This window comes from Natator depressus, chromosome 21 (assembly GCF_965152275.1).
Source record: "Natator depressus isolate rNatDep1 chromosome 21, rNatDep2.hap1, whole genome shotgun sequence".
Lineage (NCBI taxonomy): Eukaryota > Metazoa > Chordata > Testudines > Cheloniidae > Natator > Natator depressus.
This window is the reverse complement of record NC_134254.1, coordinates 11212581-11239226: the sequence shown is the minus strand read 5'-3', so window position 1 is coordinate 11239226 and position 26646 is coordinate 11212581. Positions and strand designations below refer to the sequence as shown.

The window sequence follows — 26646 nt, the reverse complement described above, 5'->3', positions numbered from 1 at the left end:
CAGGCTAGGGACACCATTCCTTACCCATCCTGGCTGATAGCCATTAATGGACTTAACCTCCATGGATTTATCCAGTTCTCTTTTAAACCCTGTTATAGTCCTAGCCTTCACAACCTCCTCAGGCAAGGAGTTCCACAGGTGGACTGTGCGCTGAGTGAAGAACTTCCTTTTAAACCTGCTACCCATTAATTTCGTTTGGTGGCCCCTAGTTCTTATAGTATGGGAACAAGTAAATAACTTTTCCTTATTCACTTTCTCCACACCACTCATGATTTTATAACCTCTATCATATCCCTCCTTAGTCTCCTCTTTTCCAAGCTGAAAAGTCCTGTCCTCTTTAATCTCTCCTCATATGGGACCCGCTCCAAACCCCTCATCATTTTAGTTGCCCTTTTCTGAACCTTTTCTAAAGCCAGCGTGTCAGCAGCCACAAGGCCGGAGCATGGCCTACTATGAAAATGAGACTGGGAGCCTGGCAGACAGGACTTCTGGGTTCTACGTCCTGCATTTTGACCCCTCTAGATGCACGTGTATGTCAAATACATCCACATCATCCAAAGGATGAGCTCTGGACCCAGTCCTGCAGGGTGCTGAGACCTATTTGACTTCAGTGGGAGCTGTGGTCACTTAACAGGATCAGGCCTTTGACCAACCCGTGCCTCAGTTTCTCAATCTGTGCAACAATCCTCATCTGTGTCCCAAGGGTGCTAATTACTTCGCGGTTGTAAAGTGCTAAGCATGGCAGCATCTGTATGGCTCTTCGAGGGAGTGGCTGTTTGACATGGATTCTGAGTCGGTCTGATTAAAGTGACCTGGTTTGCAGCAACATGATGTTGGAAAGTCCAGCAGCTAACTCCAAACGACTTGAAACATTTTGGAAATAGTGTTTGGGTGTGAATGCTGTGAAATGGGCACCTGTGCCAGCTGATCAGACACTAGCGGAATCTTGGGAGAGGTTTACAAGAAAAGCTGGTTAATAATAAAACCTAGCTCTTTCCATTGGTAGATCTCCCAGATCTTTACATTAACCCCATTTTACAGATGGGGAAACTGAGGCCCAGCGAGGGGAAGTGACTTGCCCAAGGTCACCCAGCAGCCAGTGACCAAGCCAGGAGCCCAGGTCTCCTGAGTCCCTGGTTCAATGCTCTAGCCACTAGGCTGCAGTGCCTCACTTAGTTTGCTTTAAGTGGCTAGTTAATTAGAATCTCTCTCAGTTTCATCCCAAAGCGCTTCACCAATGAGATACACACAGCACCTAGCAAAATGTGGCCACCTCTGGGGTGGAGTGAGGCTACTGAGTGGCACATAGCTCACAAGCAGGGGAAAGGGGAACTCCGAAGGACATCAAGGGAATGTCCTACCCACCCACATGTAAGAGAGACAGAGAATGCCAAGAATCAGACTCGGCATTCCCCCTCCTCCCAGCAGAAGGTACAAGCAGCCAGCTCCACTGAAGTTAATGGGAGTTGCTACTATCCTGTGGAAAGAAATGGGGTCTCAGTTTTATGAGCCTGGGGCAGCCCTGCCAGGGATGCTGAGCGTGCAGAGGTGCACAGAGAGCTCAAGGGCAGAGGCTGCCTCCTTTGCCACCCCACAGTTTCATCTTTTCCTTCCACTGAAGCGACTCAGGAGCAAGAGGAAGGCAGGATGGAGAGGGAGGGCGGGCTGAGAGCCCGGCGGGGGCGCTGCGGCACAAACCTAGCGTCCACTCCTGCCGCTGCTTGGTGTCCGAGGCACTCATCTCATACGTGCGGGAAGAGGTTTTCACGCAGAACATGCACCTTTTGCCTTCCCGGTCGGGCAGGACCTACGGGGAGAGGGGAAGGAGTTACCGCTCCCGTTCCTGGAATAGTGCAAATCCCCCCTGCGCCCACCGAGCAAATCCCCCCTCCCCCCATCCTACAGTCTGGGACAGCCCCCCACAGCACAACTCCCAGCCTGCCAGCCCCCCTCCTTTGGCCCAGGCAGCTCCCCACCATGCCCTTCCCCTAGGGCCTTTCCTTCTGGACGTAAAGGGGCAGGAATTACAAGGAAGAGAAACGTTTCTTTCCTCCCTCGCCTACGATCAGCCTCCCCCAGTCCCTGTACAAATCGGGACCCTGTATTAACCCCTCCTTTGCTGGACAGAAGCCTTTGGAGCAGCGTGCTAACAAAGGGCAGCCTGGCACCCAGCTGATATTGCTAGGCCAGGTACCAGCAATAGAAGCGCATCCCCACCCCCACCGACACACGCATGCGGCAGGTGGGATGTCAGGCAGCACACAGCTGCTTCATATGCCAGGTCTGTCGATCAGATGGTCCTCGAGCATAGCCCTGTGTGCCAGTGATGTCACTGCACGCCCCTGAGGGACCCTGCAGCAGCAGGCAATGCTGGAGTGGAGAAGCCAGCAGTAAAACTGATTGAAACCTGGTGTGGATTTAGTGCTGGTGAAAGGTGCTAGACTGACAGCCCGGGAGAGCCAAGTCCTCCATCTATCCCAAATACAGGGCTTGACAGGACAAACTTCCCCCACCCAGGCCCCTGCCCAATAGGCATCTGATCCCATCAAGAGAGCTCAGTCTCCAGGGCCCATTCAGTCCTTGGCCCTTCCGCAGAGACTGCCAATTAGTGCTAATTGTAGCAGGGATTTTTCTGTCAGGGAGGCCGGCTGGCTGGGAGCTGGGCTGACGACGAGCAAGCTCATGTCACGTAGGGTAAGTCCACGCCGCAAAAGGTGCGTTCTTAGCACGTGTTGGCAAATGCGGGTTAAAATAGCAGCGGAGACACAGCAACAAGGCCTTGAACTCGGGTTAGCAGCTCAAGGCTGCCCTATAGCTGGAGCTCACGCTGCTGACCCAAGTTAAAACCCAAGCGCTGCGTCTGCCCTGCTGTTTTAACCCGAGCTAAGAACACACCGGTTTTTTGCAGCGTGCTGAGTGGAGACATACACAGCACCCACCCTTGTGCCCTAGCCTGTGAAAATCCAGTTGGTTCTGGTTCTTGAACACCGTCCATCACCATGGCATCTGGGGAGCTTTTCTAGCCTCGAGCTGCCCTGCGGCTCTTGTGTTAACGGAAGTGAAATCAGTCTGACCGGAGGTGAAATCAGTCTGACCGTATGTCCCCGGCTCTCTTTCCACAGGCACTGCCTGGGGTCTATCACCCACTGGACCAGTAGCACTTGGGGTGCATGCACACGTGGGGGAGATAGGGGGGAACTGTTACTGCACCGATGGCCCAGCTCAGCCTCTCTCCACCGGACCCTGGCGCAGTTACCTCCACGCAGCAGTGTTTGTCCAAGGCAATGCTGCCTTTCTTCTCCTTCCGCTCCTCGCTCATGTAGTAGGAGAGGGCACTGGGCTTTAGTGTGAACCATCGCTCGGACCAGTTCCGCCTCAGCTGGCCCTTCTTCCAGAGGTAGCCCTGCACCCAGACAGAGTGGGGGTCTCAAACCAGGGGCCGTGCCAGAGAGCCCCTGCGCTATGACTCCAAGGGGGGGTTTGCACCTGGCTCCCACCCAGCCATCAGGACCATTTCGGTGCATCCGCAGCTACCGTGCTTCCTACCGGTGTGCGTATTGGTGCATGCTGGGAAATCTGCTGGCCCCTGTCCGGTATTGCCGCAGGAGGGGACGGAGTGCCCAGCAGACATGCATGGAGCAATGTGCCCCACAGTGTGATCCTGCACACAGCTTGCTGGGAGCAAGAAGGACCTGCCAAACCAGTTTGACTAGCACAGGTCCTATCCCCAGTGTGCCGAACTGGTTACAGAAACAGGCGTCAGCCAACAGCCCAGCCACATTACCAACTGCACATCAGCCATGGCGGGCATGGCCACAAGCCACGGCTTGAGCCGCTAGCTGGCTACACACTCGGTTATAAGCATGGACAGGCTCTTTCCGAAAGGAAAACCCAATCAACACCTGTGCTCCTGAGCAGCCAGCCAGACACACAAGCGCTTTATCGCTCAGAGGGCTTTGGGATCAGGTTTAAGACACAGAGGACACTTTCCCTTCTCCAGCACCTTCTATTCAAGGCTCTCGCTGTGCTCCCACAAGACAGGCGAAAGCCGTCTCCAACCTGCAGGTGGGTAAACTGAGGCAGCTTCGCTTGGCCAGGGCTACATTGGGTGACTTGGCCAGGATTACACAACGGGAATGGGACCCAGCAGCCTTGACTCTGCTGTTCCTTGCTCTAAGCACTGCTAGGCAACACTGTCACAACAAACAATCAGAGATGCTGGCTGCCAGCAAGGGTCTGTGTTCAGTTTAGCAAAGTATTTTAGGTCCAAAAACTGGCCTGGCAGCTAATAAGAAGGGCTGAGAGACTGCCTCGTGCCCAGATGCTCCTGGCAGACTCATCACCTGGCTGTCTCGGGGAGCCCTTTGCACATGTAGTTCCCACGAGCTTCCCAGGAAGGATTGGGGCAGGAGGGAGGCTCAGCCCCCCTGTCCAGGGCTCTAAACTCACCCCTCCCCATGAACTCAGCAGGTAGGGTTGTCTCGGAATAGCCCTATGACCTTGTCCATATGGAACTGGGGAGGGGTGAAAGATTGTTCCTGGGGTGAGGGGGAAGGGCCCGGCTTTGCCCCGAGATGGGCAGGTCACCACAGCCCCTGGGCTTAGTGTTAAGGTTACGTGGTGCAGCCCATTTCTGGTGGGGATCAGAACCCAGCCCGAGCGCCTCTCCCAGTAGCTCGTCTCCCAGGGTCCCTGCTAGCTCCTTGCCTGTTTGAGCATGTCCTCAATGACCTCCTGGTACACCTCTTCAACGGCCATACTGACGGCCTCCCGCTCGATCCCCCGCAGGAGTTTCCCCGAGTTCACCAGGTCCAGGAATTGCCAGACCGTCATGCCGTTCTGGTGCTGGGGATCCTGCGAGAGGTAGTCATCCAGCTCGCAGCAGTTCAGCTCCACATTCATGGAGGTGCAGACCTTCTTCAGCAGGTACTCCACCTGCAGGTGGGGTTGGGGGGCAAAGCAAGAGCCATTTCCACCTGGGGATCACCAGAGACATGGGGCCACCCCAGAACACCCGGAGACCTGGAAGCAACCGTATTTCACCCCATGGACACTACTTTCACCCCCAAACTTCCAGAGAGCTGGGGGCACCCCCAACTCCACCCCAGGGACCTGGGGGAATCCCCATGTTCACTGAAAAGAAGTAGGGAAATCCCCATTTCCACCTGAGACTCCCCCCAAGTCATTAGGAGCCCATCCCAAAACAACCAAAAATCAGTGATCAGTTTTGAAAGTCTTGGCCTATGATTTTACTTAGTACAGTTACTACTGCACTCAGTTTTGTCAAGTAGGAAAGAATGAAGTTGCTATTTCTGCCCCTCACTCACATAGCGATTACCCAACACACACACACAACTGCTGACAATCACAGTGATACACTTAAAACATTTTAAATTCCGTCTCATGAAGAACCATCATTAGGTTTCAGGGTAAACACACAATTGCAGACGACTGGGTGAAGCTCACACTGCTCAGATCTGCCTGTTTCAGGCTGCGTGCAGACTCAGGAAGATAGAGTTGCATTGTCTACAGCCAGTTTGCTTTTGGGAAGTGTTTTTTGCAACCATAAAAACTAGAAACTTCTTTTTTAAAAAAAAGTTTAGATTCTGCAGAATCTGTCACAGGGGCTGGATAACTAGCTCAAATGTGCTAGAGCTAGGGCACGAGGCAGGTGTCTCATACCAGTGCTGTAATCTCAGTCTTAGCTGGGGATTTCTGGGCCCCTTTCTGGCTGCTGTTGAGATCACAGCAAATTACTGTAAGATGGGGGAGAGATGGTCTCCCAGAAAGTGGGTCAAAATGTCAGGAAATCACCTTGAAATTAAAAAAAATAAGAAAAAAAAACCCATCAGAAAGTTTTGGTTTTTGTTTGGTTATTTTAACTGAGGGGTTCGGCCACCTCTCATCTCCCAAGAGCTGAGCCAGAGCCCAGATGTGAAGGGTCGAGTTTGACATCCATGCAACCCTGCTGCAGTCATTGTGGTTTAATTGTGGTGTAACCCAGGGCAAGGGATAGTGCCGACACTGTCCCCTGGATTGGATGCCCTCCGCCCCCCCCCACAACCGCCTAACTCAGAGGAGAAGGAAAAAGCCCCAATACTCTGCCCCCTTTATAAGAAGCAGGCGAACGCCCAGCCCCCAGGCAGCGCCACTCAAACAGAAAGATGATTCAGTCTGTCAAGGTCTGTGGAACAGGAAATGCCTCTCTTCGGGAACAGGAAGTGCGGTTGCTGTGTATGCATGCGCACAGCTCCGGTTTTTGCTGATCTAAAGGGGAGATGGAGCAAGAGCAGCCGCCGCGGGGTGGGAGCAGAGAGCGCCCAGCATGGGGGCATGACAGAGGCCATCCTCACCAGCCCGTCAGTCAGACGGGCAAGGCCAGGCTCAGACCATCCCCTTATTGCTGGCCAGCTCTGGAGCCAGGGGCAATGGGTTTATTTTCCCCGCCCGAGACTGTGGATTTGCAAACCACCTGATGGGGACTTTAGTTCTGCATCGGGAGACCATAAAAACCCTCCCTTTCTTCCCGTGTGCCTAGTGGAATTTAGAGATTATGATTAGCCGCTTTGGCTGAGTGGCTGGGATTCCTCTCTTTTAATTAACCCTGCGGCATGCACACGCATATCTGGGGTGGTCAGAGCCTTTCCCACTGGCTAAAACACGGACTCCGCCGCTCCGCAGCCGCTCACGGGGACCACATCCCAGCATGCAGTGGTCCAACTACTTCATGCGGTGCAGGAGATTCTATTGACAAAACCACGCACATAAAGCTACTCATTAGGGAAGTGAAATGATCAGCAACGTTCCCCCGATAGCACCCTGAGCTTATGGGGTTGTGTGGGTTTAAGTGGGCTGTGAGAGGCTTATTGTTCCACGTTCGTTTTGGAAAGGGGGGGCAGCCTTAGGGAGGGCCCTGCAGGGTGCGAGTGCATGTCCGCACCGGCAGCTGGCTCCCACTCAGCCAGCTCCTGAAGGTGCACAATGGCAATCCCAGTTGGGAGTCCCTGGCTCAGCTCCGTTTACATCCCCATTACAAACCTGGGGGCTCGAAGCTAACTAAAAGTGCAGCTTTTGGGCTTTCGTGTTTTCAACGGACAGCTTTTGCCGCTCACGCAGCTCCAGCACATGGTGCTCGCTGATCAGCCAGGTGCAACGCGAGCCCTGTACCCTCACCCTCTCTGCTACAGCTGCATCCGCACCATGAAAGCCAGCTGGAGTGGATAGCAAGCATCAGACATGGCTCTCCCCAGGCCTTTCCCTGCAAAGAGGGGTTGAAAATACCTGCCCTCCATGATGGAGGCAGGGCCAGCTGAGTGGAACGCCCAGGGCAGCAAATCATACGAGCCAGCCGATAGAACACTGTCTCCTTGCACCCTTTCCACGCCATCCGGCTATCCGTGCCGCAGGCGAGGACCTTCGCTACGGAGCAGTCCCCTGGGGAACGACGGCTGGCTCCCGCGAGCTTGTTCTGCAGCTTCACCGGCAGAACGGGCTGCTCTCTGCCTCAGCTACTTCCCTTCCTCTTGGACACACAATTCTGACCCACCTCTCTTCTGGCTCTGCAAGCCATTATAGCCAGTTCTCACATGTAAGGGGGACGGTGGCCAGGTAAGGAAACAGATCAGCCTAGAGAGCGTTTCTCATACTGCTGCTTGCAACAGCTTCACCCCTCTTCCTTCCCTTCGGCTGTCACCTAGTCACCCCTCCTTTCTAGAGCGGCTGTGTGGGCTTCGTTAAACCTGCACCAAAGTCCTCTGTTTATCCATGGGACAAGCAGAGCACAATCCTTCACCCCGGTCTGCCCAGTTGCAGAAGCCCTGGAGGGACCCTCCTCTAAGCCCAAGAAGAGAATTCAGTCTCCACGATCCATTCAGCCCTTGGCCTCACCGCTGGGACTGCCAACAAAGCTGGCACTTATTCTCAATTACAGTGTGGGAATGGGAGTTTGAGATATGATCTCTGGCCCCACTGAGACTGGTCTGAGGTGAAATATACTAATTCCACACAGGCTGGCTAAGAGCCGGCAAATTACTTGGTCAGCACTGATCTAGGCTGGAATTGAACTGGTGATGCTGCAGGGAAAACCTTGTGCTTTCCTGTACCAACCTGTAGCACTATCCCTGGCTGTAATGTTGCAAGGTAGACAAATGAACGACGCGTCACTAGACTGTATTGGCTCACTGTGTTATTTGTCAGTCCAATAAAAGTCTCTTGCACTTGGCCACAGTTTTCCTCAGTGAGGGGGAAGCTGGGGAACTGACTGCGAGTGAAACGACAAGACAAGGAGCTCCTACCTCATCTGGGACCATGACAAGAGGGTATTTGTCTTCAGAGAGGAAGTTAAAGAGACACCAGAGCTTGAAGGCATCCTTATGGGACACGACACTGTTCCCATTCCGGTCGGGCTTGTAATTCTTCTTTGCCGTCAATGTCCAGCAGAGCTCATCAAAATCCTCCTTGACAAAAGCCCCTTCCTCCACCTGCAAACACATCCCGGGAGCCAGTGAAGGTGATGCGTGACATTACAAAGCACTGGGAATAATGTGACAGCCTGCTACGGTGCCTGTCATCTCAGGACTGCAAAGCGCTCCACTGTCTCGAAGCTGCTTGTCACCCCCGGGAAGTAGGGGAGCATCGTCACCCCCATTTGACTCCTGGAGAAAGTGAGGCACGGGGAGGGGAAGTGATGTGCCCAAGATCTCACAGCATGTCACCAGCAGAGCTGGGGCTAGAAGCCAGGAGTCCTAATTCCCAGGCCCCTGCTCTAGTCCTAGAGCACTCTAACATGAACCCAGAGGGCAGAGCGGTAAGGACTCTGATACAGAATTGCTGCTTGTCGGTCTCTTACTAAAGCACCCAGCAATGGAGTACCTAGGGCATCATGTCATGACACCTACCTCGTAAGTCAGCCAGGCATGATCCTCCCCCTCTCAGACAGACCTGGCAATTCTGCCATTGCACCCAAGTAGCAGAAGGCAGCGTAAGATAGATAATAAACAATACCTGGCATTTAGAGAGTCATTTCCATCCCTGGGTCCCAAAGCTCTTTATGCAGTAGGGTTGGGATCAGCACCCCCCTTTTACAGATGGGGAACCTTTTACAGTGCGGGGACGTGATTCATCCCAGGTCACCCAGCCGGGCAGTAGCAGAGCCACAAATAGAGCCCAGATCTCCTATGTCCCAGTCCCGAACTCTATCCAAGATGCGTAGGGTGACCAGATGGCAAATGTGAAAAATCGGGACGGGGGTGGGGGGTAATTGGTGACGATAAGAAAAAGCTCCAAATATGGGGACTGTCCCTATAAACTTGGGACATCTGGTCACTCTAAAGATGTGTGATGTTTCAACAGCTGCCAGGCACTACAGCTCCTGGCCTAGCCCTTGAGCACATGGACCTGGACATGACCGTGTGTGGGGGCTTTCACAGCTGGTCGATTTAGTGTATCAGTGATTATTTCAGAACTCCGTGACACATAGGGGATACCATGACAGTGACTATAATGGCTCAGTCACAGCTCTATAGTACTTTTCATCCAGAAGGTACTTCACAAACTGCGCACAGCCACCCTCAGTGAAATGCAGCCACTGCTGGGGTGTGGGGCAGCATCCAAACAACACACTGCCCAGGGGCAGGGTGGGAGGGAAACTTTTTGGCTGTAAATACCAGGGTAAACCACTTAATCTTATCAAAATGCCCTCTCATATTTTTCGTGGCCACGCAGACAAGAGCTGGGTTTTGAAATGTCTCCTCTGAAAGACCCACCCACAAGAAACTCAATTTATCTAAACTCAATGGGCTGGGCTGGCCCAGTCAGGATTCCAACCTGTGATTCTCTGGAGTCTATAACAGGGCAGAGGCAAGGAACAAGGTTTAGCTGTAATTAATATAAACAAGATCCTTCACTGGGGCTGCTGGACATAGCCAGAGCCTGTGGCTCCCTCTTGCTCCCTGACGGACTCAACAGCCTGTACTGCTTAGTGTTACTACTCAGGAGATCCCCAAGTCTTGGGCTAAGAACTCTCCAGATGGACAGCTGACTACATTGCAGAGGAGGGGCATTTAATACCAGAGGCTTTGACCGCTATGCCACCCCCCCAGCGCCAGCAACATGCTTTGCTGTGTTGATTACCTAGGGTGAGATGCTGAGACATGGGGCTATGCATTGCACAAACAAGAACCATGGCTTCTTTTATTAGCTGCAGCTCTGAACGGGCCAAGGCACAATCTAGGGCAATAGGGAGGCACCCCCATGAAAGGCGAGACACACCCTGTGCTAGGGGTGAAGCGCACACGGTCACAGGGGGTAGTCCAACCACCTCACATTGGCACACTGAACCCCTGCGCCCCCGATTCTGCTCTGACCCACCATGAGCAGAAACCTACTCCACCAGCTGGTGGAGCAATCGAGGGGAGGGCAGTCTGGCTATTCAGAAATCACGGGGCAAGAAGGGGACGTGTTCCAGCACTAGACTAGGGGCCCGCTTCTTTAAAGAGCACAGTGGAATAAAGTTGCTAGTAACTTTTCCTTCTGCACATGCCCAGAGGAAGCAGCCCACAGAGCAACAAGCCACAACATTTCAGTTTAAGAAACAAAGATGCCTTTGAGATACAAGAAAACCCCAAATACCTGTCCCTTGCGGTGCCAACTTCTATTTTCGCCTGCCCTGACAAACCACCAAATGGGGTGAAAAAAATTCCTACTAAAGGAGAAAGGACTGAGCTTTCCTGTCGGGTTTTCCACCGCTGGGTGTCTTGTCTGTCAGAGCTAGGCTGCCCCTTCTGGAAACATTGACTCACGGTATGCAGGGAGGGCTGGCAGAGCGGAAGGGGTGACTTTGTTTGCAAAGAGCTGCCAATGCAACTCATAACGTTCAGCCTTTATCTGTCTTTTGAATTCTCCCTCCCCCAGGCAAGCAGGCGTAAAGGCCTCGCACAGGGTGGACACACACACCTGTGCAAAGCAGCTACAGAATGCTACCATCAGGGTGAGCGGGGAGTTCTGACTGGGTAGCATTTTATCTTACCCACGTCTCAATGATGACAAGATGCAACGCAGGGTCAATTAAGGCCTCTGGTTGTCCTCCCTCTCAGTGTAACCCACCGGCAAGTGTGTGTTACAGGTCCCCCTCTGCGTCTGATCCTCTGAGGATATGAATCTGTTACAGCCTCATGTAGGAAGCTTTAGCTCAAGCTGTTAACAGCTCATGCTTTTAGCTCCGGAGGTGCCCGGTTCAACTGCCAGTGCGTTGACACACTGACTCCTAAATCCCAGGCAAATGGTCCTTTCTTAAGGAAAAGATATCTAAGTCCACAGATGGGGGTGCTCTAAAGGGATGACCGGCCTTGGCGAAGAGAAAGGAGAAGAATGAAATTCCACCAGCAACCAAGCGGACGGGGCAAGGAGAAAGTGAAGGAGCTTACCTTATCCAGGATATATTTGTTGAGGTAAGGCATGTAGCCCTGGCTCGATACCGGTCCGTCGTCATCGTCCCGGAAATGCTCCTCCAGCGCCACTGGGTCATGGGGGATATGAAGCACCGTGTACAGGTTGTGAGAGAGCACCTGGCAGAGGAAGAAAAAACAGATGCACTCCACAGCTTCCTGGCACAGCACTCGTTAACAACAACGAGCCTACAGCACTCCATAGGCACCTATGAACAGTGACATGCAGACACCAACCTAGCTATCCAGGTGTGACTGAGTGCTGTGCTGAATCGGGGATGTGTTGGAACTGCAAATTATCACTTTAAGAGTGGGACGTTTCCTGATTTGCAGGCTAAGGGGCTCTAGAGCCGTGTGCAATCACAGACAGTCTGGTAAGAACCAGCCTAGAACAAAGTAGAATGAATTGGACATCGCTGCCTTAGGGAGCAGCCTGCTTTCTCTCTCTGTTTTTAGTTCTTTTGCGTTTTTGTTCTGCATGGTAAGAGGTAAAGTCGTGTTACATTGCAACTTACCAGCACGAGTATTGATAATTTTATCTAACTTCTGTTTACCTGCTGTGAACACAAGTGTCTGTTTCATCTGAGCATCCTCATATACCAACGAGAAGTCAGTGATATGCTAATTGTTTAACAACGGATTCCCCAAAAGTATCCCAGTTTAGCCTGGGATAAACTCCCACATTCCAAAGGTAAGTATAGGCTGCAAGGAGCAGAGGGAAGATCTGTGGCATCTCATCGTTTATTTCCCCATTTAAAGTGAATCACATTTTCATCACTATAGCGAAGGATGGAGACGCAGAACCATAGAGCAAACAAACTGACACTCAGCTGCACTTGGCTGGAGTGGCTTAGAACTTGTCCCAGAAAATACACTGAGCATATTGATAGTGATGTTTGATGGGTGTCGTTTGAAATGGGGGACCCGGAGTTCCTTCCTTGAGAGTTTTTATTTTGAAATTTGATTTTGGCAATTCTGAAGGACGGGGGAAAATATGCTCTTCAGAGATACTTTGATGAGGTTCTGCGCTTGCACCTACCACAGTGGGATCCTGGTCTATCACTAAGACTCTCTCGGTGCTACAATAACACAAATAATAAAATAATAATAATAATAATCAGAGGGATGGGAAAGGCTGGATCATAATACTGTTACTCTTCATTTGGTATACGCTGCCTAGATGCTATAGTGATGGGCATGTTAGCAATGCCTAGGCAGACAGACTTTGCAGCAAACGTAGGTGAATGCCTCAAAATATATTCTGTGGATGTTAACTCATATAAAACAGTTCACTGGTTTGGGCCCGTTTGCATCTGTTTGTTTTCTGTGAGCGTTCCAACAATCACATTTACTGGCAGGAATACGTGCAGAAACGGTGAACTGGAGAATTTCCAATTCACAACCGACGCTATCTGCACCACAAATCATATTCCGAGGCTAAAAAAAAATTGATCTCAACCAATCAAGGCAGAGAAACGTACCATGTGACCTAGGCCTCCAATCAAAACTAACCAAAGCTGCTCAGATTCCGAATTTCAAACCTTCAGAAAGAACCATACTCAACTGAGCTACAGGATGAGTGTCAGTCACAGGCTCTTTTGTGGGGAACAGAGGCATTTTAGACAATCACATGCCGCCTACAGACAACTCCCTGATATCTTTGCCTGACGTTCTGGGACATGCACAGTGTGTGCAGTATGTGGCAGGCTGCATGGAAGGGCTAAGGGCCTTGGATATTAACCGAGGTTGTTAGCCAGCCTGACGACAGGGACAGGGACAGGGGCAGAGAGTAAGAGAAAGGGACAGATGACCTCCGAACACAGACCTTTGATGCATAGTTCCCCACTGGGGCCTCAGTGAGTGCCCCTGAGTAAATTAACTCCTTGGGACTCAGTTTCCTGTGAGAGTCTCCCCACTGGTCTAGCCCCGCCTGCAGTCGGTGGGCAGAGCACGGGTGGGTTTGTTTGCCAAACGGTTTGCAAAGTGGATGCACAGAAGCATTGGTCAGGGTTGCTCAGGTTCCAGCAGCCCTGCCTAGGAGGCAGAAGAGCTGAGGTTCAAGCGCTGCACAAGAGCCCAGACCCTAAGGTGACTCAGTCTGCAGAGCAGTGCTGGGGTGGGAGGGGACATTTCCGGCCATGGGGGCAGCGTCAGACGTTGACATACCGAGAGGGGCTGGCTTAGTTACTTAAGACCAGATTTGTAAAGGTATTTAGGTGACTCTGGGAGTTTCTGAAGGGCCTGGGAGCCTAACCCCCATTGGTTTGAATGCTTTTGGAAATCCCACTGGGTGCCTAAATACCTTTACAAATCAGGCCCTTAGTCCCTCGAGCTGCAGGTTGAGATGCTGGCAGAACAACTCCGCCCGTCATTCCACCAAAGGAAGGAAACTGAAGACCATGGAGTGAGGAGAACTGGTTCCCAGGTCCACCAGTGACTCACACTGTGGAATCTTGGGGAAATCCCTTCACCACTCTGCCTCAGTTTCCCCATCCATGCAATGGGGATTGTATTTATTTGCCTGCCTCCTCGGAAGCTCTTGAGGCTAAATTAATGGCTGTGCATGAAGCGCTTTGAGATACTCATGTGGAAGGCGCTAGGGGAGGGGAATGTGGATAGACACTGGGGGGGGGGGGTAGGAATACACCCAATAGTAATATTTATAAGCCATTACTAATATTCAAATATGCCTTTAAAGGGCGAGCATGCAGGGAAAAAAAGAGTTAGAGAAAGCAGCCAGGAGAGAGCAAAGCACGTGCTTAATGCAGACTGGTCTGAGACCTCACGGCTGTCTGAGACAGCTGGGTGAGAATGCTGTGGAAGGGCATCCCACCTACACTGCACCTGGCCCTTTTGGCAAGGACGGGGCGGCTGCTTGCCTATCTGCAAACATGGGCATTCGCCTCTGTGATCCAGGGCATCCATGGCCTGTCTGCTGAGACGGTCACCGAGGAGGTTAAAGAGCACCAGGGCTGGTGGATACACCATAGGCAACATGGAGGGAGAAGCAGTGACCCTGTTTCACAGTACAGTCGCCCCCAGAGACCCTGACTGAGAGCAGGGCCCTGTTGTGCTAGGTGCTGTACACACACCCAGGAAGAGACCACCCCAAAGAGTTTACAATGAAAACAGACAAGACAAAGAGTGAAGGGAAACTGAGGCACAGAGCAGGCAAGTGATTTGCCCAAGGACACAGAGAAGGTCAGTGGCAGAGATCCAGGTCTCCAGACTCCCAGCCTGGTGCCCTGTCCACTAGATTTGAACATGCTTTCCCATTTACCAGTCCCCTGAGCCATACAGTCCCCCTTTCTACTCACAGGAGCACGGCTCACTCTTGGAAAGCACAGCTGGCTGGGCACAGTGGGTGGCGTTTCACTTTCAAATTGGCTCTTGTTTAATAAATTAGCAGTCTGAGGTTACACGGGGTGCTCAGCATTTGAAGCCTTTCTTGACCAATCAAATTCTCAGTAACATATTGACTCCACCCAGCTTTTAAGCACAGTGTATGTGTGACAGCTACAAGCATTATGCTGCTGCCTAGGATTATACATTACAAGTACCTGGCACAGCACTTAGCTCAGATCAGGAGTGGAAAAAAAAAAAAAAACCCTGCATGAGCCCCCTTGTCCTAACTAACTCCCAGTTTGGGTAATGAGATCCTGGCTTCCTAAAGATCCCCCCTTTCCCCGCCTGTGCTAAACTACCTGGCTGTGTTGCTGTGTGCTGTTAAAGAGCTGCCACCTCCACCCTAGAGCTAGCTGCATTTTGACGGTGGTGGTGGAAGCAAAACCTCTTACCTACCCCAGGTGTGTTAGGAGGCTAAATTCACTAATGCCCAGAAAGTAGTGTGAAGCCTGCAGACGAAAGGAGCTGGAGAAAGACAAGGAATCCTCACTGATCATCAGTATTAGAGCTGGGAGACTGCCATGATGAGTGCCAAGCCTAACAGATAAGAACCTGGAGAGACAGGACAAGAGTGTGGTAGAGTGCACATGTACCTGGGTTACTGGGCATGGATACCTCTGCTTGCATGTGCCCTGCATGGTTCTGTGCACCTAGGCCTGTAAAGTATCTCTGGGTGTTTGTGGGAAGGACGATGCGATAACTAACAAGATGGGAAGTTGTAATGGCAGTATAGAACCAAGTGCAGAGAGTCTGGGGTGTCACTGCTCCATGGACCCTGGTCTCCGTTGTCCTTCACTGGGATGTGCAAGCTGCCGTACCCGAAGGCTCAAACCCACCCCAAAATTGCTGGGATGGCTCCCACCCCCAAGAGCAGCTCACTCGGTTCCCCATGTTTCTTCCCCTCCCCAGCTGCATTTAAGTCGTTTATCAGAACCCTCTATCAAACCGCAAGCTACACGTGACAGGTCCTGGGAGCTTCCTCCCCGCTCCCTGAGCAAGGCTCCTACGTTTCTAACCAAGCCTCGTCCCCGTCTCTATGGTGATGCAAAAAGTCACGTCCAACCTGAAGAGCCTCTGTGACAGTCACGGATGTTTGTAGCTGGACTCCTGCCCAGAGGAGTGTCCAAACCCTAGCTGTGCAGTCACCAGTTACTCAAGTCTTTGGCAGTTCAGCATCAGCACGCCCAAGGAATTGCTCCATGAACACCCCTCCCCTGGCAGGAAAACACTAACAGGGGCAGGAAACTAGGCCCTGTAGATGGGGCATAAATCCCTTGCATATAAATCATTCCCCTCCCTGCTCTCTATCTAACCCGGGACTGGTTAATGCGCAAGAGAATTTGTTCAAGTTGGAGTTGTTCAAGTTATAGACTAAATAAACCTATTGACACCTATCGATCGAAGACCTATCGATCACCAATTATATCTCCCTATAGTCCCTCTGCTATAGTAGATGTCAGGGCCATGAAGGTCAGTTTCCCCTTGAAAAAGAAAATTATTCATGCCTCGTCTGGGTAGTTTCTTAGCCTGAATGGTTTTATTTACACTCTATACACCAGAACTGGAACAGAAGTGGTCACAAACAGCACACGGGTAATCTCCTCTTTCTGACATCTCAGCCTAAATACCAAAGCCTGATTCCCAGGAAGCTACTCTGCCCTAAGAATTTAGTACATCAAGGCATCCAGAAAACTCCCCAGCTGTTTGCAACAGCATCTCCAAAGAATCTGCATCATAAAACAACAATACAGCTTTTCTTCCAAGACTGAACACTGCTCGCACACTAAGAAAAACTTGAAAGACTACGTGTAACAGCACCATCTACTGACTCCTGCTGTAACAGTATTATAGTCTCTGAAAACGTATTATAAAAATTCTTCATGAAAAGTGCCTGCAATCCACAGAAAATTTTGACAATGATTTTTTGTTTTCATCCAAATTTTCCGTAGGAGAACAAAGACAATTTTCCAACCAAGTCTCTTTATATCACCTACCCCATAGACCCTCACATACCCTCTCCCCATATTTTATCCCCCTTCTCATCTTCTTACTTCACAAAACCTCATTGATGCTGTGACTTCCTGGAATGCTAATACAATTCTACGCTACCAGCACTCCCAGCTATCTTCGAGACACCACTGACTTCCTGAGGAAACTACAATCCATCGGTGATCTTCCTGAAAACACCATCCTGGCCACTATGGATGTAGAAGCCCTTTACACCAACATTCCACACAAAGATGGACTACAGGCTGTCAGGAACAGTATTCCCAATAATGTCACGGCTAACCTGGTGGTTGAACTTTGTGACTTTGTCCTCACCCATAACTATTTCACATTTGGGGACAATGTATACCTTCACACCAGTGGCACTGCTATGGGTACCCGCATGGCCCCACAGTATGCCAACATTTTTATGGCTGACTTAGAACAACGCTTCCTCAGCTCTCGTCCCCGAACGCCCCTACTCTACTTGCGCTACATTGATGACATCTTCATCATCTGGACCCATGGAAAAGAAGCCCTTGAGGAATTCCACCATGATTTCAACAATTTCCATCCCACCATCAACCTCAGCCTGGACCAGTCCACACAAGAGATCCACTTCCTGGACACTACGGTGCTAATAAGCGATGGTCACATAACCACCACCCTATACCGGAAACCTACTGACCGCTATTCCTACTTACATGCCTCCAGCTTTCACCCAGACCACACCACATGATCCATTGTCTACAGCCAAGCTCTGCGATACAACCGCATTTGCTCCAACCCCTCAGACAGAGACAAACACCTACAAGATCTCTATCAAGCATTCTTACAACTACAGTACCCACCTGCTGAAGTGAAGAAACAGACTGACAGAGCCAGAAGAGTACACAGAAGTCACCTACTACAGGACAGGCCCAACAAACAAAATAACAGAACGCCACTAGCCATCACCTTCAGCCCCCAACTAAAACCTCTCCAACACATCATCAAGGATCTACAACCTATCCTGAAGGATGACCCATCACTCTCACAGAACTTGGGAGGCAGGCCAGTCCTTGCTTACAGACAGCCCCCCAACCTGAAGCAAATACTCACCAGCAACCACATACCACACAACAGAACCACTAACCCAGGAACCTAACCTTGCAACAAAGCCCGTTGCCAACTGTGCCCACATATCTATTCAGGGGACACCATCACAGGGCCTAATAACATCAGCCACACTATCAGAGGCTCGTTCACCTGCACATCCACCAATGTGATATATGCCATCATGTGCCAGCAATGCCCCTCTGCCATGTACATTAGTCTAACTGGACAGTCTCTACGTAAAAGAATAAATGGACACAAATCAGACGTCAAGAATTATAACATTCATAAATCAGTCGGAGAACACTTCAGTCTCTCTGGTCACTCGTTACAGACCTAAAAGTCGCAATATTACAACAAAAAGACTTCAAAAACAGACTCCAGTGAGAGACTGCTGAATTGGAATTAATTTGTAAATTGGATACAATTAACTTAGGCTTGAATAGAGACTGGGAGTGGATGGGTCATTACACAAAGTAAAACTATTTCCCCATGTTTATTCCCCCCACCCCCCCCACTGTTCCTCAGACGTTCTTGTCAACTGCTGGAAATGGCCCACCTTGATTATCACTCCAAAAGGTTCCCCCGCTCTCCTGCTGGTAATAGCTCACCTTAAGTGATCACTCTCATTACAGTGTGTATGGTAACACCCATTGTTTCCTGTTCTCTGTGTATATAAATCTCCCCACTGTATTTTCCACTGAATGCATCCGATGAAGTGAGCTGTAGCTCACGAAAGCTTATGCTCAAATAAATTGGTTAGTCTCTAAGGTGCCACAAGTACTCCTTTTCTTTTTGCGAATACAGACTAACACGGCTGCTACTCTGAAACAATACAATTCTAGCCACTCAGCTTTCCCCCTTTGCGAATAGGACTGTCAGGACGTCTGCCTCCTATGGCACTACGTGATGGGCTGGGATGAACAAAATCGTTCAGTCCCGCACATGGCAGCGGCTTCGCTCGTCCAGTCCCCTAGAACAGTGCTACTCAAAGTGGTGGTCCGCAGACCGGTGCCGGTCCGCGAGCCATCGGCTGCCGGTCTGCGCGCACATTGGAAAAAAAAATCTGCCGGTCCCCCACATCAGATAGCTTGAGAAGCACTGCCCTAGAAGACTGGTTGCTTACTGGACTAGCTTAGCAACTAGAGACGTCCCAGGGTTCGTTCCTCCTTTGTTTCCGGTCCAAGCACACGCAGTACTGTTCTGGGAACAGCCACTCCAAATTCCTGACCAGCCCCCACAGAATCCAGCCCAGGACCGGCATGTACAGGAGTTTGGGAGTGACGTGTGGCTACTCCTGTAGCGCAGACAGGATCGATACAGATTGTAATCAGAGACCTTGCTATCAAATCTCAGTGTCTTCATTCACTCTATCCTGGGGCACAGCGGTGCCCACCTCCAACCTTAAGATACATGCTAATTCCCAACTGGCTAAGACTGACTTTAATGCCCGCCTGTTTATCTGGGTGGATCTCAAAAATGCTTCACAACCCTTAATTCATGACATCTCTCATACTCCTGCCAAGTGGATCAGTATCACTAACCCCACTTACACGCAGGGGTAAGTTGCGACAGAGAGGCAAAGGGACTTGCCCAAGGTCCCAGTGCGAGTCAGTGGCAAAGCTGGGGATAAAATCCCTCCTGATTCCCAGCTCACTGTTCTAACCGCTACCGCAGACCCCTGCTCTGCGTTCCCACTGACATACAGGTGCTAGTTTAGGATTTTTTTAACGAACAAATCCCCCCTCTGTTATCACAGAGGGATAAGGGCCTGATGCTTGTTCACACCAAGGCCACTTGACACTACTCTGCCATAAATCACATTTATCCTCACTTTAAAGCCATTTTACACTGGCAGAGCAAAGTGGCCAGTGGAGGATCAGGCCCTAAATCCGTCAATATTCTACACTGCTCTGCTTTGGAAAATCTTCCCTCCAGGCAAAATCTGGACTGTGACACAGAACAAGCCAGCTCCCCTTCCTGTTCAACAGATGCCTCCTCGACCACACCAGCCTGGCACTAACACTGCAGGGCCACCTTTGGCACCTGGGGGGCTGGAGTTCCTTCAGTACCTGCACAGAGGCTGCCCACACAGGCCGGAATCGTGCGGTGCTGTGTGTGATGTAGACACAGCAAAACGGACCAAAACTCGTTAACCCTATTTGACCTCGACCCCTCATCGGACGGGCTCCCACCCAGCCAGGCGGGATTCAGAGCAGCGGCATGGCCGTATCAGAGACAGCTTCCCTCTTCACAACCTGGACATCACCTACCACTCCACTGGTGCTCCCAGTCTTTGCATGAGACGCAGTAACTGGCATTGCCCATCATCTTTCCCCCTACTGCCATTTTCATAGGACGGGTGCTACATCCAGTCCAGCCTCCCAAGGTCTCCCATCCTCTGCCCCCACCTTCACACAGCCCTTTATTCAGGCCCCAGTTGTAAAAAGAGGATCCTCTGATGCCACTGCCCTGGTCACCCGCCTCTGCACAGTTCTTCTTCACACAACGCACCGTCAACCTGTGGAACTCCTTGCCAGGGGATGTTGTGATGGCCAAAACTATAACAGGGTTCAAAAAAGAACAACATAAGTTCCTGGAGGATCAGTCCATCAATGGCTATTAGCTAAGGTTAGCAGGGATGCAACCCCATGCTCCGGGTGTCCCTAGCCTCTGTTTGCCAGAAGCTGGGAATGGACGACAGGGGATGGGTCACTTGATGATTATCTGTTCTGTTCACTCCCTCTGGAGCACCTGGCATTGGCCACTGTCGGAAGACAGGATACTGGGCTAGATGGACCATTGGTCTGACCCAGTCTGGGCGTTCTTATGCACAGGCAATAGAAATGCAGACTGCTTGCCAGCGTAACCACATCCCTTATCTGCAGCAGGCTGGCCTCCTTCTGCTAAGCTGAAAGCAGAATTACAATCAGCCGTCTGTGGGTGGCACAAAATGCACAAGCTGCAACAGGCGCTGGTTTGAGCCGGGGGGTGGAATAGTTAATGCCAACCGAGAATGACAGCTCCTTTTCTTCTCCCTTGTTGTCCATGCCTGGGGCAATCCTGGGCGTTGGAATGACCCTCCAAGCCGGAGGCTGGTCTTGCATGTTAAAAGGTGACACAATGCTGCCAAACTGGCAGGACTGGGGCTGGGAGATTCAAGCGGTGTAGCCCAGAGGGAGGGACTGTTGCCTAGTGGTTATAAAGCCCAAGCCAAAGGTTCTGAGTTTTATTCCTGACTTTGCCACTGACTTGGTGTGTGATCCTGCGGTAAATCACTTCACTGCTCTGTGCCTGGGTTTCCCACCAGCAAAATGAGGTTAATTCCTTGTACACGAAGGAGCTGTCAGGCTCAGTGAGCGCATGTTTGCAAAGCATCTTGAGATCATCAGGGGAAAGGAGCTATGTTGGCAAAAGGACTTATGCGATCCTCCTCCTCCTCCATGTAGCTGGCTGGGACTGCTGAATCTCCTCACACCACAGCAGGGATGCCAACATACCAATTTCCTAACCGGGCAACTTGGAGCTTCTCTCTTTAAAAAACCAAGTGCTACCAGCTTGGTGTGAGGGGGTAAGGCTTTTCCCGGGTACTGCGCCACAGGTGGACGATGCCTCCCCAGACAACGCCAGCAGCAAGCCCGCAATGGACGCATTCTGCCTGCCGTAGGAACAGAACTCTGGGAAGGGGCTAACGGTTGCGGTGTGGTCAAATGGGCCAGCAGCTCTCTGGAGAGCTGCCCGGATGCTCTCTCAAGCCCTGTCCATCTCTATTTCATCCCCAGCACGGGATGAGCCCCCCTCTTCCTAAGGCTGGGCCTTTCCCAACGCCTTTCTGAGCATCACAAAGCAGGCCAAGACCATACACTGCCAAACCAGCACCTACCTACGATACACAGCTTCTCCTGCTGCTGCTTCACCATCTATTATAACTGTGCCCCCTTCACAAAGCAGCCAGGCACCATATCTGCCCACAGTGCAGTCTAAGTCCCCAGCAGAGAAGCAAATGTAAAAGGAACTACATCCCAGATTGTTCCCTATACAGGAAAACGCCACACAGAAGGCAGGAAACGTGTCAAGGTTCCCCTTAGAGTTTCCTCTCGCTCGTTCTGCTGTGGGCAGACTTATCCCCCACCCCCCATGAAATTGACATGGGCTTTGTCCCACAAGACCCGCGGATCTCGCTCCAGAGATGGCTGCATTTGTGATCCCTGCGGGTGCCAATCTGTCAAGTGCTTTGATCTTTCAGGCTGAAAAGCAACAGAGAAACCTACACTAGTAATTCACCCCCACCATTGCCCACTCTACACTTCTGCATCGCATTCCTTCTTCCCTCTATGGGCCAATCTGCCCTGCTGTCATTACACATTTCAGTCCACTTCTCTAATTCTCCGAGATGCATTCATTCCATCTCTCAGAAGGCTTGCTGCCCTTTCCCAGTTCCATACCGCCAGCCAAGCCAACTGTTACACTTCCCATTTCAAGTTCTCGGTGCAGCTCTTTTGTGGAACTCCGCCGGCTAACCTTTTGCCACCTCAGCACCACATGATTAACAACGACACACGGTCCGTAGGCACCATTTTTTCCATCCTTCTTGTAGGAGTTGCAGCTAGACCACATTTCTCCACCATACCAGAATGTGGAGCTGTACTGAATGCCTTTGCCGACATCAAGAATCGTCTATTGTCCTTCCCCAAGCTTATCTTGACAAAGAGCGATATTAATGAGTCTCTTGAAAAACTCTGAAGAGCAGCTTGTTGAGAAACAAAGCTCAGGCTGTATCCCCTATTCTCTGCTTTCCCTCCTCCCTAGCCCTTATAGATTGCTGGCAAAAGCTTAGAGAGTCAGGGAAAATTATTTCTCTTCCTGGTTCTGTCACTGATTCACTGCAGGACTTTTTTTTTTTTTTTTTTAAACTCTTGGCCACACACACAAGTTGTACCAGTTAAGCTAAACGTATTTCTTATTTGTATTGCGGGAATGCCAAAGAACCCCAGTCACGGACCAGGACCCCATTGCGCGAGGCGTGGTACAAACACAGAACAAAGAGACTCTGCTCCACAGAGTTGACAATCTGACTGAGGTCTTGTCTACACACAAAAATTTTACTGCTTTAGCTCTACTGGTACAGCCAAAGTGGGACAACCTTGTTTGGACAGATGCAGGTATATTGGTATAAATGTGTATAGCGGATATCTGTTTGGGAGGGGAATGGAGTATACTGGGATTAGGCACCTTTATACCCATATAACTAAGCCCACACAAAGGTTATAGCGGCATATCAGTAAAATTGCAATCCCATAACTGACACAGCAGGTATAAAAATGGGGTAGAGATCAGGTCTGAGTTAAATTGGAACAACCTTCCCTCTCTGCCCCCCATGGACCCATACAGGGCTAAACCTCCCTTGTGTAGGTTCAGCTTGTACCTGTAAATTGACCAATGCAAACTCAACTGAAAAGAGCCAGGTGTTTTGAATCGAGATTTTTGCACTGGTTTGAACAGATTTTTGCACTGGTTTAACTAAATCCATTTTTAAAAAAAAAACAAAACCCCACACCTTTAGCTAAACCGGTGGAACTCTGTCTTCACTGCAGAGCTAGCGCAGCTGGTCCGCACTGGGGTCTGAGCACCTCGGCTAGCCTCCCCTGGGTGCGAACCTCCAACTGCAAACCACACCCGAGTTACCTTGTCCTCACTGGCCCTCCCCTCCCCTGTGTCTCTCGCCAGGACATGTGCAGCAGTAAGCTGAGCCGCTCTGTGATTCCTGGGCAGCGGGTTGTGGGAGAACTCATCCGTCACTCTGGGCACATGGGAGGAATTGTGGGAAGGCACTGGAGGAATATCAGCATTTCAGTGATTTAGCCTGTGTCCTCACTGCGAAGTGGGCAGGCGGCCAGTCTGAGTCTAAGTGGAACGTGGGGTCTAACACTCACCCCACGCTGGGCTAACTAGCCCGGGTTAAAAGCACCACTTAACTCAGGTGAGAGATTTCTGTGAGTGGGGGATTGGGGCAACCCCCAATTAAAGAGCCACGGCTTCACCTGTGCAGCGAAGACAGACCGTGTGGCTGTGGGTCAGGCTTTAATCTCTCTGGCTGGGCTTATCAAAGGAGCCGAAAGGAATGGTCACCCAACCTCCTAACGCTACTTTGAAAATCCCAGCCCTCATGGCTCAGTTTCCCCATCTCTAAACTACCAATTTGTGGCACAGTTGAAGTTGATGAGGGTTGAAGGTGTCCAGCATCTCTTAGGAGGAGGCCCCAAAAGATATGACCAGAGTCCTAGGGATGGGCAGAGAAACCTGGCCATATGGAGGAAACGAACCCCAAAGCCAGGAAGATCCCATTTCCAAGCCAGTGCTTTGTAGGGAGTGCAATATAGGAAGCTGACTGAATCAAAGCAGAATTGTCCTGCATTCGTTTCTTTTTCCAGGAGGGGTCAGTGAGCATTTCAATACAAAATCACACCAAGCCAATTTATGGACCTGACCTGGCTTAGTGCATGGTAGAGAATTTTCTTCAAATGCCTTGTGGAGCCATTGACTTGGGGCCTGATTTTCGGAAGCGCTGCACGCCCAGAACTCCAACCAAAGCTAACGGGAGCTGTTGGTGCTCAGCACTTCTGAAAACCAGGCCCCTATCGTCCCATTGCAGCCGAGTGGACAGAGCCCTGGACTGAGACTCAAGAGACCTGGGCTCTATTCCTGGCTCTGCCACTGGCCTGTGCTGGGTGACCTCGAGCAAGTCACTTCCCTGCTCCATGCCTCAGTTTCCCCACTTGTAAAATGGGCATATTGACACCGACCCATCATTGTGACGCACTTTGAGATCCACTGTTGTAAGAGCTAGGTATTATGAACGAGCCTTTAATCCTCATGGTCTCTCTGCCTTCCCATCTTATAAAGCCGGGCTACCTTTGCGATCCCCCAGCTCCTCTCCTGTGGTCTACAAGGGTTTCAGAATAGCTGAAAGCCCCTTTATAAACTTGAACCATTTAAATTCTCAGGTACCACATTTCTTTTCTCCTCTCCCTGGGCCACTGGGTTTAGGAGGCCAGAAAAGTTTAGCAGAATTGCATGCATCAGGGCAACAGGAACATACAGCATAACACCTTGGACCGCCGGGGTACCTTCCATCTTGTCTAGGTCCTTACCCCACACCCACACCACCACTCTGGCTGAGGATCTCAGAGCACTTTGCAAACATTCACTTAGCCTCCAGCCAAAGACAGGAAATTATACCCCCTCCCCACTTGTACAGATCTGGAGATTGAGGGTCCTTTTCTCTGCCTTGTCCAAGATGGTACCTGCTCCATATCAGCACTGGGAACAGAACCCAGATCTCTTGACTCTCAGTTCTTAACCGCAAGACTACCCTTCCTTCCTGAACAGATACGTGAACATGCCCGTGTGCTAAGAGAACTATGCTCAACCCAACAGCTTACCACATCCCCGGCTGCCAGGCCTTGGGGCGGTGGAGAGCAGCACAAAAGACTACTAAATTTCACTGTCCAATTGCTTTAAAAACAATGGCTGGGACTGGCAAGGGAGTTAGGGGCCTGGCTCCCACTGGCTTTCATCTAATCCACCCATACCATAGAGAGTGTGCCTGCGCTGAATCAGGGACGTTAGTCACTTCAGTCGCTTTAAAGGCTGTTGGGTGCCTTTCTTCCCTGGAACGAGATCCTTCCTTCAGCAGCAGACAAGGCTGAAGGAACTGCATACACCTCCCCATGGCGCGTCGTTCTAAGACAACACCAGAACAGCAGGGGAAGCTCATGATAACGGGCAGAATCTCTGCTCCGATGCAGAGTTTCCTCTAACCTCAGCTTTAATGGCTTTGCATTTCTGATGTAATTAGCATATAGGAACCAGCAACAAGATAGCAGCAGGCTTGTGTGGGATGGAAACAAATCTAGGCCTATAGGAGAGGCTGGATACCTTGTACCAAGGGAGAGTTGATCTTCCCCATCTACGGTCAGGTTGACATTCTCAGAGTGGGGAGATCTAGCACAGGACAAAATGAAAACATCCTTTTACAGCACATGGCAACACACACACAATGGCAAGTGCAAAGAGGCTGTTGCTCTCCCTGGCCAGCAAATGTTCTCACCCTGTTCCTGAAGCTTGCAGGAATAATGGCTTGAGATGCAAAGGCTGGGGGAGGGAAGCCTGGATTCTGCGCTGACAAGGAAATCTGGAAAAATGGCACCATGGGCGTTCTATGATTGTTTCTCACAGATCAACTCTACCCAGTTTACAAGATGGTTTTTGTCCTCTTCCTTCCCCTCCAAAGCCCAGCCCTGCATACTCATTCAGGGCTCCGAGAGCCAAGCTGGGCTCTTTCTGGCTTGTGCTAATCAGCACCAGCAGTAAGAATCCTGCAAGCCAAATTCTGCACTTTGCAACACCAGAGGCTTCCAAGTGGGACTGCAGGTGGGTGCCTAACAGGACTTGCCAAAGCACGTAAGCAGGTTAGGTGTCTAACTCCCATTGAAAGTCAATGGGAATTAGGTGCCTAACTCAGGAGCTTTTGGAAGTATGATTAGGCACCCATCTGCATCTTTAGGTGTGTAAATACCTTTATAAATCTGGCCTCAATTCCAAGTGCAGGGCCAAATCCTGCCCGCAGCTTCACCCCCGCAGTCCCACTTCGAAGACGCTGGTGCTGCACGGTGCAGAATTAGGCTTGCGGAGTTCTTATGCTGGTGCTAATGCA

The 26646-nt window shown here is 50.9% G+C and overlaps 1 protein-coding gene across 1 annotated transcript in view; it reads right to left on the bottom strand.

The window, feature by feature from the left end:
• DEF6 (DEF6 guanine nucleotide exchange factor) overlaps nucleotides 1–26646 on the bottom strand; it is a 34088-nt gene that overhangs the window by 5420 nt on the left and 2022 nt on the right. Inside the window, exons 2-6 of the mRNA XM_074936423.1 lie at nucleotides 11424–11564; nucleotides 8295–8480; nucleotides 4708–4935; nucleotides 3257–3403; nucleotides 1699–1807 (exon numbers count right to left, since the gene is read on the bottom strand). Of these exons, the coding sequence (XP_074792524.1) occupies nucleotides 1699–1807; nucleotides 3257–3403; nucleotides 4708–4935; nucleotides 8295–8480; nucleotides 11424–11564 (811 nt within the window). The remainder of the gene's footprint in view (nucleotides 1–1698; nucleotides 1808–3256; nucleotides 3404–4707; nucleotides 4936–8294; nucleotides 8481–11423; nucleotides 11565–26646) is intronic.